General features: G+C 41.2%; 1 protein-coding gene across 2 annotated transcripts in view; it reads left to right on the top strand.

Annotated features, from left to right (window-relative positions):
* CHCHD3 (coiled-coil-helix-coiled-coil-helix domain containing 3) overlaps positions 1-16,503 on the top strand; it is a 289,542-nt gene extending 273,039 nt beyond the window's left edge. For both annotated transcript variants that reach the window (XM_065883507.1, XM_065883506.1), the window contains one exon: positions 15,771-16,503. In XM_065883507.1, coding sequence (XP_065739579.1) covers positions 15,771-15,794 — 24 coding nt within the window. In that variant the 3' untranslated portion in view covers positions 15,795-16,503. The remainder of the gene's footprint in view (positions 1-15,770) is intronic.
* Positions 16,504-16,714: the final 211 nt, after the last annotated feature.

Below are 16,714 nucleotides of genomic sequence, written 5' to 3'. Positions count from 1 at the left end.
TTGGTAAATTAAGGGTTTGAACTAGGTGATCCACAAGGGCCTCACAGCTGTTATTTATGGCTGATTGTACTTCTATGTCTGAGAGCAGGCCGCAGGCCCCACGAGCACCCAGGTTCCTGAGCACATTCAAGTTAAGAGACGTGGGCTGTTTGGCCCGAGCAGCATCTCTGCTCTGGTGGCCTCCAGCATTTGTGCCTCTGCTTCTTTTTTTTTTTTTTTTAACATCTTTATTGGAGTATAATTGCTTTACAATGGTGTGTTAGTTTCTGCTTTATAACAAAGTGGATCAGTTATACATATACATATGTTCCCATATCTCCTCCCTCTTGCGTCTCCCTCCCTCCCACCCATCCAGGTGGTCACAGAGCACCGAGCTGATCTCCCTGTGCTATGCGGCTGCTTCCCACTAGCTATTTTACGTTTGGTAGTGTATATATGTCCATGCCACTCTCTCACTTTGTCACAGCTTACCCTTCCCCTCCCCATATCCTCAAGTCCATTCTCTAGTAGGTCTGTGTCTTTATTCCTGTCTTACCCCTAGGTTCTTCATGACATTTTTTTTTGTTGTTAGATTCCATACGTATGTGTTAGCATACGGTATTTGTCTTTCTCTTTCTGACTTACTTCACTCTGTATGACAGACTCTAGGTCCATCCACCTCACTACAAAAAACTTAATTTCGTTTCTTTTTATGGATGAGTAATATTCCATTGTATATATGTGCCACATCTTCTTTATCCATTCATCCGATGATGGACACTTAGGTGGTTTCCATCCCCTGGCTGTTGTAAATAGAGCTGCATAAAACATTTTGGTACATGACTCTTTTTGAATTACGGTTTTCTCAGGGTATATGCCCAGTAGTGGGATTGCTGGGTCATATGGTAGTTCTATTGGTAGTTTTTTAAGGAACCTCCATACTGTTCTCCATAGTGGCTGTACCAATTCACATTCCCACTAGCAGTGCAAGAGGGTTCCCTTTTCTCCACACCCTCTCCAGCATTTATTGTTTCTAGATTTTTTGATGATGGCCATTCTGACTGGTGTGAGATGATATCTCATTGTCGTTTTGATTTGCATTTCTCTGATGATTAATGATGTTGAGCATTCTTTCATGTGTTTGTTGGCAATCTGTATATCTTCTTTGGAGAAATGTTTATTTAGGTCTTCTGCCCATTTTTGGATTAGGTTGCTTGTTTTTTTTGTTATTGAGCTTCAAGAGCAGCTTGTAAATTTTGGAGATTAATCCTTTGTCAGTTGCTTCATTTGAAACTATTTTCTCCCATTCTGAGGGTTGTCTTTTCGTCTTGTTTATGGTTTCCTTTGCTGTGCAAAAGCTTTTAAGTTTCATTAGGTCCCATTTGTTTATTTTTGTTTTTCTTTCCATTTCTCTAGGAGGTGGGTCAAAAAGGATCTTACTGTGATTTATGTCCTAGAGTGTTCTGCCTATGTTTTCCTCTAAGAGTTTGATAGTTTCTGGCCTTACATTTAGGTCTTTAATCTGTTTTGAGCTTATTTTTGTGTATGATGTTAGGGAGTGTTCTAATCTCATACTTTTACATGTACCTGTCCAGTTTTCCCAGCACCACCTATTGAAGAGGCTGTCCGTTCTCCATTGTACATTCCTGCCTCCTTTATTGAAAATAAGGTGACCATATGTGCTTGCGTTTATCTCTGGGCTTTCTATCCTGTTCCACTGATCTATATTTCTGTTTTTGTGCCAGTACCATACTGTCTTGCTTACTGTAGCTTTGTACTATAGTCTGAAGTCAGGGAGCCTGATTCCTCCAGCTCCGTTTTCAGTTCTCAAGATTGCTTTGGCTATTCGGGGTCTTTTGTGTTTCCATACAAATTGTGAAATTTTTTGTTCTAGTTCTGTGAAAAATGCCAGTGGTAGCTTGATAGGGATTGCATTGAATCTGTAGTTTGCTTTGGGTAGTAGAGTCATTTTCACAATGCTGATTCTTCCAGTCCAAGAACATGGTATATCTCTCCATCTATTTGTATCATCTTTAATTTCTTTCATCAGTGTCTTATAATTTTCTGCATACAGGTCTTTTGTCTCCTTAGGTAGGTTTATTCCTAGATATTTTATTCTTTTTGTTGCAGTGGTAAATGGGAATGTTTTCTTGATTTCACTTTCAGATTTTTCATCATTAGTGTATAGGAATGCCAAAGATTTCTGTGCATTAATTTTGTACCCTGCTACTTTACCAGATTCATTGATTGGCTCTAGTAGTCTTCTGGTAGCAGCTTTAGGATTCTCTATGTATAGTATCATGTCATCTGCAAACAGTGACAGCTTTACTTCTTCTTTTCTGATTTGGATTCCTTTTATTTCCTTTTCTTCTCTGATTGCTGTGGCTAAAACTTCCAAAACTTTGTTGAATAAGAGTGGTGAGAGTGGGCAACCTTGTCTTGTTCCTGATCTTAGTGGAAATGCTTTCAGTTTTTCACCATTGAGGATGATGTTTGCTGTGGGCTTGTCATATATGGCCTTTATTATGTTGAGGAAAGTTCCCTCTCTGCCTACTTTCTTCAGGATTTTTATCGTAAATGTGTGTTGAATTTTGTCGAAAGCTTTCTCTGCATCTATTGAGATGATCATATGTTTTCTCTCCTTCAATTTGTTAATATGGTGTATCACGTTGATAGATTTGCGTATATTGAAGAATCCTTGCATTCCTGGAATAAACCCCACTTGATCATGGTGTATGATCCTTTTACTGTGCTGTTGGATTCTGTTTGCTAGTATTTTCTTGAGGAGTTTTGCACCTATATTCATCAGTGATATTGGCTTGTAATTTTCCTTCTTCGTGACATCCATGTCTGGTTTTGGTATCAGGGTGATGGTGGCCTTATAGAATGAGTTTGGGAGTGTTCCTCCCCCTGCTATATTTTGGAAGAGTTTTAGAAGGATAGGTGTTAGCTCTTCTCTAAATATTTGATAGAGTTCGCCTGTTAAGCCATCTGGTCCTCGGCTTTTGTTTGTTGGAAGATTTTTTTTTTTTTTTTTGCAATACGTGGGCCTCTCACTGTTGTGGCCTCTCCCATTACGGAGCACAGGCTCCGGATGCATAGGCTCAGCAGCCACGGCTCACGGGCCTAGCCGTTCTGCTGCATGTGGGGTCTTCCTGGACCGGGGCACGAACCTGTGTCCCCTGCATCGGCAGGCGGACTCTCAACCACTGCTCCACCAGGGAAGCCCTGTTGGAAGATTTTTAATCACAGTTTGCATTTCAGTGCTTGTGATTGGTCTCTTCATATTTTCTATTTCTTCCTGATTCAGTCTTGGCAGGTTGTGCATTTCTAAGAATTTGTCCATTTCTTCCAGGTTGTCCATTTTATTGGCATAGAGTTGCTTGTAGTTATCTCTTGTGATGTTTTGTATTTCTGCAGTGTCAGTTGTTATTTCTCCTTTTTAATTTCTAATTCTATTGATTTGAGTCTCCTTTTTTTTCTTGATGAGTCGGGCTAATGGTTTATCAATTTTGTTTATCTTCTCAAAGAACCAGCTTTTAGTTTTATTGATCTTTGCTATCATTTTCTTCATTTCTTTTTCATTTATTTCTGATCTGATCTTTGTGATTTCTTTCCTTCTGCTAACTTTGGGGGTTTTTTGCTTTAGGTGAAAGGTTAGGTTGTTTATTCGAGATGTTTCCTCTTTCTTAAGGTAGGATTGTATTGCTATAAACTTCCCTCTTAGAACTGCTTTTGCTGCATCCCATAGGTTTTTGGTTGTCGTGTCTCCATTGTCATTTGTTTCTAGGTATTTTTTGATTTCCTCTTTGATTTCTTCAGTGATCACTTCGTTATTAAGTAGTGTATTGTTTAGCCTCCATGTGTTTGTAATTTTTACAGATCTTTCCCTGTAATTGATATCTAGTCTCATAGCATTGTGGTCAGAAAAGATAGTTGATACTATTTCAGTTTTCTTAAATTTACCAAGGCTTGATTTGTGACACAAGATATGATCTCTCCTGGAGAATGTTCCATGAGCACTTTAGAAAAATGTGTATTCTGTTGTTTTTGGATGGAATGTCCTATAAATATCAATTAAGTCCATCTTGTTTAATGTGTCATTTAAAGCTTGTGTTTCCTTATTTATTTTCATTTTGGATGATCTGTCCATTGGTGAAAGTGGGGTGTTAAAGTCCCCTACTATGAATGTGTTACTGTCGATTTCCCCTTTTATGGCTGTTAGTATTTGCCTTATGTATTGAGGTGCTCCTATGTGGGGTGCATAAATATTTACAATTGTTATATCTTCTTCTTGGATCGATCCCTTGATCATTATGTAGTGTCCTTCTTTGTCTCTTTTAATAGTCCTTATTTTAAAGTCTATTTTGTCTGATATGAGAATTGCTACTCCAGCTTTCTTTTGGTTTCCATTTGCATGGAATATCTTTTTCCATCCCCTTACTTTCAGTCTGTATGTGTCTCTAGGTCTGAAGTGGGTCTCTTGTAGACAGCATATATATGGGTCTTGTTTTTGTATCTATTCAGCCAGTCTGTGTCTTTTGGTGAGAGCATTTAATCCATTTACATTTAAGGTAGTTATCGATGTGTAAGTTCCTTTTCCCATTTTCTTAATTGTTTTGGGTTTGTTATTGTAGGTCTTTCTCTTCTCTTGTGTTTCTTGCCTAGAGAAGTTCCTTTAGCAGTTGTTGTAAAGCTGGTTTGCTGGTGCTGAACTCTCTCAGGTTTTGCTTGTCTGTAAAGGTTTTAATTTGTGCATCAAATCTGAATGAGATCCTTGCTGGGTAGAGTAATCTTGGTTGTAGGTTTTTCTCCTTCATCACTTTAAATATGTCCTGCCAGTCCCTTCTGGCTTGCAGAGTTTCTGCTGAAAGATCAGCTGTTAACCTTATGAGGATTACCCTTTGTGTTATTTGTTGTTTTTCCCTTGCTCCTTTTAATATGTTTTCCTTGTATTTAATTTTTGACAGTTTGATTAAATTGTGTCTTGGCGTGTTTCTCCTTGGATTTCTCCTGTATGGGACTCTGCGTGCTTCCTGGACTTGATTAACTATTTCCTTTCCCATATTAGGGAAGTTTTCAACTATAATCTCTTGACATATTTTCTCAGTCCCTTTCTTTTTCTCTTCTTCTTCTGGGACCCCTATAATTCAAATGTTGGTGCGTTTAGTGTTGTCCCACAGGTCTCTGAGACAGTCCTCAGTTCTTTTCATTCTTTTTTCTTTATTCTGCTCTGCAGTAGTTATTTCCACTATTTTATCTTCCAGGTCACTTATATGTTCTTCTGCCTCAGTTATTCTGCTATTGATCCTATGTAGAGTATTTTTAATTTCATTTATTGTGTGTTCATCATTGCTTGTTTCATCTTTAGTTCCTCTAGGTCCTTGTTAAATGTTTCTTGCATTTTGTCTATTCTATTTCTGAAATTTTGGATCATCTTTACTATCACTATTTTGAATTCTTTTTCAGGTAGACTGCCTATTTCCTCTTCATTTGTTAGGTCTGGTGGTTTTCTATATTGCTCCTTCATCTGCTATGTGTTTTTCTGTCTTCTCATTTTGCTTATCTTACTTTGTTTGGGGTCTTCTTTTTGCAGGCTGCAGGTTCGTAGTTCCCATTGTTTTTGGTGTCTGTCCCCAGTGGCTAAAGTTGTTTCAGTGGGTTGTGTAGGCTTCCTGGTGGAGGGGACTAGTGCCTGTGTTGTGGTGGATGAGGCTGGATCTTGTCTTTCTGGTGGGCAGGTCCACGTCTGGTGGTGTGTTTTGGGGTGTCTGTGGCGTTATTATGATTTTAGGCAGCGTCTCTGCTAATGGGTGGGGTTGTGTTCCTGTCTTGCTAGTTGTTTGGCATAGGGTGTCCAGCACTGTAGCTTGCTGGTCGTTGAGTGGAGCTGGGTGTTGGTGTTGAGATGGAGATCTCTGGGAGATTTTCGCCATTTGATATTATGTGGAGCTGGGAGGTCTCTTGTGGACCAGTGTCCTGAAGTTGGCTCTCCCACCTCAGAGGCACAGCACTGACTCCTGGCTGGAGCACCAAGAGCCTTTTATCCACACGGCTCAGAATAAAAGGGAGAAAAAGTAGAAAGAAAGGGAGGGAAGGAGGGAGGGAGGAAGGAAGGAAGGAAGGAAGGGGAAGGAAGGAAGGAAGGATAAAATAAAGTAAAGTAAGGTAAAATAAAATAAAGTTATTAAAATAAAAAATAATTATTTAGCAAAAATTTTTTTTATTAAAAAAAAAAAACGGACGGATAGAACCCTAGGACAAATGGTGAAAGCAAAGCTATACAGACAAAATCTCACACAGAAGAATACACGTACACACTCACAAAAAGAGGAAAAGGAAAAAATCATAAATCTTGCTCTCAAAGTCCACCTCCTCAATTTGGGATGATTTGTTGTGTACTCATGTATTCCACAGATGCACGGTACATCAAGTTGATTGTGGAGATTTAATCCGCTGCTCCTGAGTCTTCTGGGAGAGATTTCCCTTTCTCTTCTTTGTTCGCAAAGCTCCCGGGGCTCAGCTTTGGATTTGGCCCTGCCTCTGCGTGTAGGTCGCAGCAGGGCGTCTGTTCTTCGCTCAGACAGGACGGGGTTAAGGGAGCAACTGACTCGGGGGCTCTGGCTCACTCAGGCCGTGGGGGAGGGAGGGGTGCAGATGTGGGGCGAGCCTGTGGCGGCAGAGGCCGGCGGGACGTTGCACCAGCCTGAAGCGCGCCGTGCGTTCTCCCGGGAAAGTTGTCGCTGGTTCACGGGACCCTGGCAGTGGCGGGCTGCACAGGCTCCCAGGAGGGGAGGTGTGGATAGTGACCTGTGCTCGCACACAGGCTTCTTGGTGGCGGCAGCAGCAGCCTTAGTGTCTCATGCCCGTCTCTGGGGTCCACGCTGTTAGCCGCGCCTGTGCCTCTGCTTCTTAGAGTTTGCTGTCAGCCTTAAGCTTCCCCTCCAGAAAGACAGCTGCACTTCTGATTGCTCTGCATGTTGCCTAGTCTTTCCTTGAAGCTCGTACTCCCAACAGCCCTGAGGAAGCCAGGGTGGCAGAATGAACTGGGAGTGGGTGAAAACAGTCTCTCAGTTTCTCCGAAGTCATTGGAGTGAAAAATGGCTATCTCAGTTCTGCCTGGTAGAATGGAGCCCGCCGGCTGATAAACTGCATTAGAGAAAGCAGGCTGCGTCCCTCAGGCAGCCCTAGGCTACCCTGTACTGTGCTGGCTTCCACCCCGTGGGCCACGGACCCTTGGTGGTAAGGGATTGTGGAGATGGAGCGGGAAGCCGGATCAGAAGAGCCAAGGAAAGACCAGGACTAAAAAGTAAGGGCCAGACCCAGGAGACGCCCAAGGGACAGAGGTGAGTATGGAGGCTCTAGTCAGATGATGGAGGCCAGGTGGGCTCTGATAAACCGTAGCCAAGGATGAAATCAGCAGGTGGGCAGTGGGGCAAGCAGCTCAGCTAAAGGAAGGACCGAAATGAGGACATCTTATAAGTGAGTCACCTCCACTTAGGTCTGTGTGCTTCCTGCTGATCTCTTTGAGGAGAACAAAGAGTTACTTGACTGTAAAGGGGAGCATGGGGTCAAGACCTTGATAAATGAGGCCGGATCCTAACATGAAGTTATTCCGTTCCAAGATTAGTGTACCTAACTCTTCATTTCAAAAATGTAAACGACACCTCCAGTCTGTGGTTTCCTCCAAAATAGAATACCTCAAGATCAGTCCCTGTAGAGGAATTTGCCCTGGCAGAACGTGTCAGCGTTCTTGAGGACAGTGCATTTTCTGACCCCTTGTACTCGGGTTTATGTTAGACCAGGGCTCAAGTACATCCGTGTTCTTTGAGTATGAAGAGCACCTGGAAACATATTAGGAGCTGTCACTTTAGAAACCAGAATTCTTGAAAGAAAAACCTAGTGCCAGAGCAAGCTGTACTTTATCATTGTTTTCAGATGAGCTATAAATTCCATGTAAATGGTTTCATAGACTCAGAAGCTGTTAGAGCTAGAAGGACATCAAAATCTTGTAACCTAAACACATCTTTTCACTTGGAAAAATTAACAGCGAGAGAATTTCAGTGATCTGTAGATGGGGCAGAGTCCAGACCAGGATAGTGTGATGCCAGACGCAGTACGCTGTTCCCTATAACATCAGATCGCAGACATGGGTGATCCGAATCACCTGGGGGGTTTATTTAAAATACACATGCCCGGTCCATCCCCAAGAATCGGATTCAGGTCTGAGGTGGGACCTGAACATCTGAACTTCCAACAAATTCCCCAGGTACCTCTGTCCACGGAGTCTGAGAACCACAGCTCTGGAGCCCATTGGCCTGAACTGCATGAGAGGTCTTCAACCTCTCAGAGGTCCTGCCAAGGCTCCCCGCTTTCGGGAGATACGGAGCTGCTGGTCACTGCCTACCGGGTCTGAGCCACCTGCAGAGGTCTGATCAGACTCACTAGTTCCTTTCTCAACCTCGGGAACAAATCAGAAGATGTCTTGGACAGAGGGCAAGAGTCTCTGAAAAAGAAGTTCTCTTCTCCCGTCCTCTTGCCCCCACTGAAACTGTAGGTGCTCGTAGATGAGGGACCACACCCGGTTTTCCTGGGAGAAAAGCACCGGCCTGGGAGGAGAGAGGCACCAGCCGAGGAAACAGTCCCCTGACCAGCTCACAACTGTGACTGGACCCTTCCTTGGCTCTGCTGCTTCCAGTCACCCTGCTCCCCCACCCCTGGACCCACATCAGAGGCCCGCCTCCTTAAGCACATTGCTTCCGGTGGACACAGATGCCCACCTTCAAGGAGCGCGAAGATAAATCAAGAAGGTTCACTTTCTGGGAAGGCTCACGGGAGTGTGCTTTTATTGTGTCTGAAGGCTTCTTTATCATCACAACCTAATGACATTTATTAATCGCCCAGCTGGGCTGCTTATCCCCAGGAGGAGGCCTGAGCGGTCCAGAAGAGCTTTCCCATCCTTCCGTGGGGCTGCCCTTCGCATTTGGAGTCACATCAACGCAAACTAAATTCCAAAGTGTAGATTTCTTACCCCAGCCTCTTCCATCATAGGAATCCTTTTCTAAACTGCTTTCTGCGGGTAATAGTTGCTTTATGGCATTTTCTTTTTTTTTTTAATCTAGGTTCAATAGAAGTATTACCATGGTAATAGACTTTCATTTTTCTTAATAGGCACTTCTTTTCTAGTACTTATGCTTCAAGAGTTAGAAGTGCAGTATGTTTGTGTTTTGTCTGTTATTACAGCAAGTTGTATAAACAGTTAATTACTTGTAACTTAATTTGAATATCACACAGAGCATGTGTTATAAGAAGAGATGAAAGTAGACCCAGGCCTAAAAAAGTTAAGCTGCGTTTCCTTCAAAGTGGAAAGAATAAAGAACAGCACTTGGTGGGGGGAGGAGACAGATACTGAAAACAAAATAAGTTAGCTAATCAGATTTTCAGGTGGCCAGGAGTAGTACTTGGCGCACAGGCAAAGCATGCGTTGTGCTTCTCATAAATTGAATTTATTGATTACTTTCCCTTCTTTCTCACTTACAATCTTCTCCTTCTGTCTCTCACTCCCTGTTCCTCCTGGGAGGCTCCATTCTCTTCCACTCTCCACTTTTCCTGTCCCTCCTTAGTGAAAACTCAGGTATGTCAGGACGTATTTCCATTTTAGTTTTCTCCCTGTAAACCTTACCCCTGTAAGCGTTCCTTCTTCCATACCGAACTTTACTAGGTCTTTGAAATCTTGGTAAGATGCTGGGTAAGCTCAGACAGAGACAAGCACTCTGAACGATATCCTTTTTAAAAAAGACCAATTTTTATTGTCATGATGGTTGTGAGCAATCCAGGGTTGCCCTAACTCCTCTTAAATATATTGAGAGAACAAGTAGCTGACACACTGCTATGATAGTCGCCCCTCCAAGAAAGCTGTAATTCAAAAAACAGTTGATGAGATTACTGTATAACAAAAATATTAGAGGAAAATAATTAAGATATTCTTAATCAATGGAAGTGACACACAGCCTCTGGTCCCCAGGGGATCTGCTCCTTTCTGACACGGGGGGCTGCAGGTCCTTCCTTCCTCAGTGGCTGGAATCAGAGAGAGAGACTTGGGAAAAGAGCAGTGTGGGTGCCTGAACCATTCTCTCCTTTTATTAATTTACCCAGCCATTTATGAAAGGTGTTTCTGCAGGCCCCAGTACGTGAACGATGAGCAAACGCTAGGAATTTCTTTCTCCACAGTAAGTGTTAGCAGTTCCTCAAATGAAGGAAGCAATTTTGTAAATCTTCTCCCTCATTCTTTGGGGAATTTCCTATGTTAATTTATGCAGCGTTAAATTTATGCATTGTTGAAATTCAGCCCAACAGCAGCGACTTACAGAACCGATACAGAGATGATAAGAGAACCTGTAGGTGGAAACTGACTGATACAGACCCTGCCAGGCCTCAGGATCCCTCCAGCCAAAGTTCCTTAGGCCTGTATTTGGGCAGATTTTATTGCATAGTTGTGATACAGTAAAAACACAGAATGTTTTACCAATTAATTCATCTAAAAAGTTTTTCAACGTGACGTTTGTTAATATCTCTGACAGAAATGAGGTGGTTTTGTACCGCCTCTGGCCCCCATTGGGAGCAGCTGAGTGCAGTTTGACAGCATGTGTATAGACCAGCCCTGGGAGACACAGCCTTGCCCCCGTGTCTTCAGGGAGTCACCCAGGAATCAGGTGAACTGCCATGCTCTCTTTGAGGATGTGATTTTTAATACTCATAGCAAGGTATTTTGTGAATGTGGTTACTTCTCTGTGTTTTATATTTGTTCAAAAATTTTCTTCTAGTGTCTTCACGGTAGACTGGCCCACGATCTTCACAGCAGCCAGAGTCCAGCTCCTCTCTCTTATGAGAGTCTGACATTCTTAGCGTTATATGGCCTGGCTGAAAATGACCCTTCCATATTTGGTTGGGGTGGCAGGGAGGAGAAAAGTAAAAAGATTTCCTAGACCCTTGTGAACACTTTAACTGCTGCTTTTAATTATGTGTGGTCACTGCGGATTATTCTGCAACATTTGAAAAGAGGTGTGTTGTCACACGGATGTCACTATAGCCATGAGACCTAAATTGTAGAATGAGGCACAGCCATTTGGTTTTGACCAGGCAGGTAACAGCTTATAGTTCCCATTGGTATGTTGAAGTAAGTAGCGAGTATATAACCCACAAAGTGGCCTCACTCACAAAGTGATCATTTTCTTTAGTAATGAAGTGCCCTCGCGTGGCCCCAGTGTAGAGAGCTGCTTTATACTGACTTCCGTTTTGTATTAATAAATAATGTTGTGGCGAGGTTGTCTATATATCTGGAGTTTATAGAGCTTCCTGTCTGCATAGTTGGACTTTCACAGGTCAAGTCACAAGGGTCTGAGGATAAATGATACTGTGACGTTGCCTGGTCTGACACTTACATGGTAAGTGCTCGATTTTTAAATTCTCCAACAAATACAGATGAGTTTGAGAGGAGCCTCACATTCTGGTGTTCTACAAGATGACTCTCTGCTGAGTGGAGTCTTCCACTTAATCTGCTTTGTCTTTCCGGTTTTCTCTAGATGCATCTAGCTTTTCTAATTTATTCAGTCCTTCCTCCTTGACTGCATCATTGTCTTTTCTGACCATTTCTATATGCGTCCTCTACAAACTACTTTGTCTGCTTTTATATCTGTTCTTCTTTTGTGCACTATGGACGTAGCCTTCTTAGAAGCCTGTAAAATCATGAATACCTTAGGATAACCTTTAGGATAAGCTATTCATCCTGTATTTCTGTGACCCAATATGCTTATCTGTCTTTCTCCTTTTCCTTTTCTGCCCCTTTATTTCAATCTGTTTTCTTCATCTCTGACCTTAAATCTTTAGCTCTAAAGACCTTTGACCTGTTTCCCAAGCCTGCAACTTCCCTCTAGACATTTCCTTCCGAGATGTCTCGTCATCTTCCCAGACTCCCAAACCCCAAATTTATCTTCCTCATTCCCAAGATGACTCCTCCCACTGACTTCCCTGTTTCTCTTGGTCACACCACCTTTCTCCCTGTCAGAGGCGTCACCATACCTAAGGTCTCATCACTGCTTTTTTTCCTTCCCTTGTCTTTCTGTGACTCTATTTCTTGCTCCATAGCTTCGTTTCTAATCTGTCTCCTCCCCAGTTTCCCACCTCCAGACTCTCCTCCATTGGATCCATTGTGCTAAGGAAGTCTGGGTAACCTTCCTAAATGACATTTTCCTATTAAAGACATTTATTGTATTCCTAGGTTTTTTCAGTGGCCAAAAAGGAGGTATCTCAGCCTGACATTCACAGTGGGCCCTTTTTATACTCTTTTCCTTGGAATGTGCTGAGTGCCTACCCTTTCCTCTTCCTAGGCCTGTCTCTCTCCTGCATTCTTCATCCCATACATACTGGGCTTTTTCCCTCCTCTGAATCTTTACCAGTGCTTGTCCCCCTCATCCCTCCCTACCTTCTGTCTATATTCTATCCATAGTGAAAGGTCATCTGAGGATCCTTCCCTGATCACTCCAGCTGCAGAAAGTTATCCTCTTCTGAAATAGGCAGCACCACTCTGCTTTTGAACTAATACCTTCTCTGTAAGAGGACACAAATAATTGGGAAATAGGAGAAAGACAAAAAATTACTTTGTCCTATATATTCTTTTGTTCTTCTTGAATTTTATACTGTGTGCATGTAGTGCTTATTTAGTAAAATAAAATTTTAACATATATTTAGCAAATGTATTTTTAGAAATAGCAAGTTATTACTCTGTATTACGCGTTAATTTTCCATGAACATGTGTATTGGTTTCCCCATATCACCTAACTCAGTACAATGAGTACCTAGTAGGAGCTCAGTTAAGAAGCTGGGTGAATAAGTGGCTGGAAGGGTGAGGGATGGAAGGAAGAAGGCAAGAACAAATAAGAGGCAGTCTTGGGCCTGACCTAGCTATTCTTCCTGAGTAATTTCAAAACTGAAGGGGAAAGGATCACTTTTGCCTTCTTATAGTTTCCTAAGAATGGAGACAGTTTATCTCCTTCCCCGGCTAGTTAGAGTCTTAATCTGATAGTTAAGAATTTTTTCTGTCTAGGATTTTATATATAGAAAATCCTAGAAACTCAACCAAAAAAAAACTGTTAGAATTGATCAGCAAATTCAGTGAAGTTGTAAAATACAAAATTAACATACAAAAATGAGTAGTGTTTCTATATACTAACAATGAATGTTCTGAAAAAGAAATTGATCCCATTTATAGTAACATCAAAAACAATAAAATGCTTAGTAATATATTTAACCAAGGAGATCAAAGATCTCTACTCTGAAAGCTACGAGACATTGATGAAAGGGATCAAAGAAGGTACAAATAAATGGAAAGGTATTCCATGTTTATGGATTAGAAGAATTAATACTGTAAAAATGGCAATACTACCAAATGCCATCTGTAGATTCAATGCAATCCCTATCAAGATGCCAATGGTATTTTTTTATATGGAAATAGAAAAAAACACTCCTAAAATTTATTTGGAACCACAAAAGACCCTGAATAGCCAAAGAAATCCTGAGAAAGAACAACAAAGCAGGAGGCATCACACTTTCTGATCTCAAACTATACTGTAGGGCTATAGTAATTAAAACAGTATGGTACTGGCATTAAAACAGACACATAGACCTCAGGAACAGAATCGAGAGCCCAGAAATAAATCCAAGGATGTACAGTCAACTAATATTTGACAAGGGAGACAAGAATACTCAATGGAGAAAGTCTCTTCAATAAATGGTACTGGGAAAATTGGATATTCACATGTCAAAGAATAAAACTAGACTCCTATCATGTACCACACACAAAAATTAATTCAAAATTGATTAAAGACTTAACTGTAAGAAACCATGAAGCTCTTAGAAGAAAACGTAGGATCAAAGCTCCGTGACCTGGGTATTGGTGATTACTTTTTGGAAATCATATGTAAAGTACAAGCAACAAAATCAAAAATAAACAAGTGGGACTACATCAAACTGAAAAGCTTGTGTACAGCAAAAGAACCCAACAAAGTGAAAACCTACAGAATGGGAAAAAAATATTTGCAAACCATGTTTCTGATAAGGGGTTAATATCCAAAATGTATAAAGAACTCATACAACTCAATAGCAAAAACAAAAAAAATCCAATTAAAAAATGGGCAAAGGATCTGAATAGACATTTTTTCTTCAGAGATGTGTGAATGGCCAACAGGTGTATGAAAAGATGCTCAACATCACTAGCCATTAGGGAAATGCAGATTAAAATCACAATGAGGTATCACCTCATGGCTGAATGGCTGTCATCAAAGAGACAACAAATGCTGGCATAGATGTGGAGAAAAGGCAACCCTTGTGCACTGTTGGTGGGATTGTAAATTGGTATAGCAACTATGGAAAACAGTATGGAGGATCCTAAAAAAATTAAATATAAAACTACCATATGATCCAGCAATTCTACTTCTGGGAATATATCCAAAGGAAACAAAAACACTAACTTGAGAATACATCTGCACTCCCATGTTCATAGCAGCATTATTTACAATAGCCAAAACATGGAAACAACCTGTGCTTATCAATAGATGAATGGATAAAAAAAAGCTGTGGTATATATATAGACAGTGGAATATTATCCAGCCATTAAAAAAAACCCAAGGAAATCCTACCATTTGCTACAACATGGGTGGACATTGAAGGCATTTTGCTAACTGAAATAAATCTGACAGAGAAAGACAAATGCTGTATGATCTCACTTATATGTCAAGTCTATATACAAAAAACAAAACATCAAGCTTATAGACAAAGACATAAGATTTGTGGTACAAGAGGCGGCAGGGGGCGGGGGGAGAGGTGTAGGAGGAAGGAATTGGAAGAAGGTGGTCAAAGGTACAAACTTCCAGTTGTAAGATAAATAAGTACTATGGATGTAATGATGACTATAGTTAGCACTGCATTATGATATAGCAAAGTTGTTAAGAGAGTGGATCCTAAGCGCTCTCAATACAGTGATAATTTTTGTCTTTTCTTTTTTTGTATCTAAATGAGATGATGGATGTTAACTAAACCTATTGTGACAATCGTTTCAGAACATATTTAAATCAAACCGTCATGCTGAACACCTTAAACCTTTTACAGTGATATATGTAATTAATTCTCAATAAAACTGGAAAAAAAATTCATCCTGTCTACTGTTCCTCACCCACACCCACACAAATAACTAAATAGAATGTAGGGGCCATTTTTGTAATTTGGGAATACATACTTAGATCTGTGTAGCTCCACCCAGCATTATGAGTTCAGGAACATCTGCATTCTGCCTAGTGTGAGCAGGGGTTTCAGGGGGAGCATCTTGTCTTCAGCTGAGATGTTCCCTCTCCGCCCCACTCCACCCCTGCCCCCTTAGCAGTAGCTTTCCCCCAGTCTCTGCAGCCACTAGAAATGCTCCCACACATCCCCAAATGTCCAGGGTAGTGAGACGGCACGCACACTCCCCACTATGCCCCCCACTCTCACAGTCCAGGGCGTGTTCACCCTTAGGGCTCAGTTTGATATGGTGGGGGGAGGGGTCATTTGGAGATGATACATGATTAAGCAATGGTGTTCATTAAAGGTAGTCATATTTCAAAACCAGGGAGCATATGCCTTGCTATATGTGTTTTTGAGGTAGATCTTTGAAAAACAACACAAACAGTACTAAATAGCTACTGCCCATTTTTGGTCCCCTCCTTCTGGTGGTAAATCTTATTTTTCTATTTCTCTTTCAGAGCATGCTTGAGAAGGGAGGATAAAATCAACTTTTAGAACAAGCAGAATTCCTTCAGCGTTAATTCCAGAGGTGGAACATTTTTTTTTTCCTAGTAAGAAAGCAACTCATTTAAAGAGAAGACCAATAAAGAGAAGCATCAGAGAGCAGATTCAACAGAAGCATATCACAGTTTGATCAGCAACAGTTTGAAAAGCCAAGGCCTAGATCAGGGATCAGCCATCAAGGGCTTGCTACAGTGTTAATAAATCCATTTATGATGATTAAAAAGAAAGGCAGTCCTCTCCACCTTCTGTGGACTTTCTATTCAACTTCCTCTTCTAACCAAGCTCCATCATTGGATGAACCTGCCCTCCCACAAAGCTGGGAGTTCGGATCGAGGGCTGAGGTCACTGGGGTGGGGAGAAGAGAAGGCCAAACCCCTCCATCTCGGGCCAGCAGTGCTGGGCGGAATTGGCTAGGCTGTGACATGTTGGGTTTCTCTCTTTTTCTTTTCTCCCTTAACTATATAAGAGCTACTTTATTTTAACTTATTATGGTGATCATGTAAGAAGACAAAAAGGAGAGAAAATGTACCTCTTTTACTGGAATAATGTTTCTGATTATGAGTGAAATAAGGCATTTTCTATCAACATGAAGGCAACCTTGGCTTCTGCAACCTCTCGTCTATCATGAATACTGACATCTTTACTTCACTCACTATCAATAATAAATATATTTTCTGATGAAGACTGTCATTGTAGTCTGGGGCCTCGCGTGTTTTTGTTTTTTCCAGGTTAGATGGTTATACTTATGGGAATTGAGTTGATTTATATTGTTATTAATTTGTATTTGTGTGGTGCCTTTACTCTAAAACGCTCCAACACACTTTGCAGATCCTCAGGCAAGAGATGCTTATAATTTGCCTCTCAGGTACGTAACATTCAGTAAGATCTTTACAAATTG

Source organism: Phocoena phocoena, chromosome 9, assembly GCF_963924675.1.
Source record: "Phocoena phocoena chromosome 9, mPhoPho1.1, whole genome shotgun sequence".
In the NCBI taxonomy this organism is placed as follows: Eukaryota; Metazoa; Chordata; class Mammalia; order Artiodactyla; family Phocoenidae; genus Phocoena; species Phocoena phocoena.
This window is presented reverse-complemented; position numbering and strand designations above follow the sequence as displayed.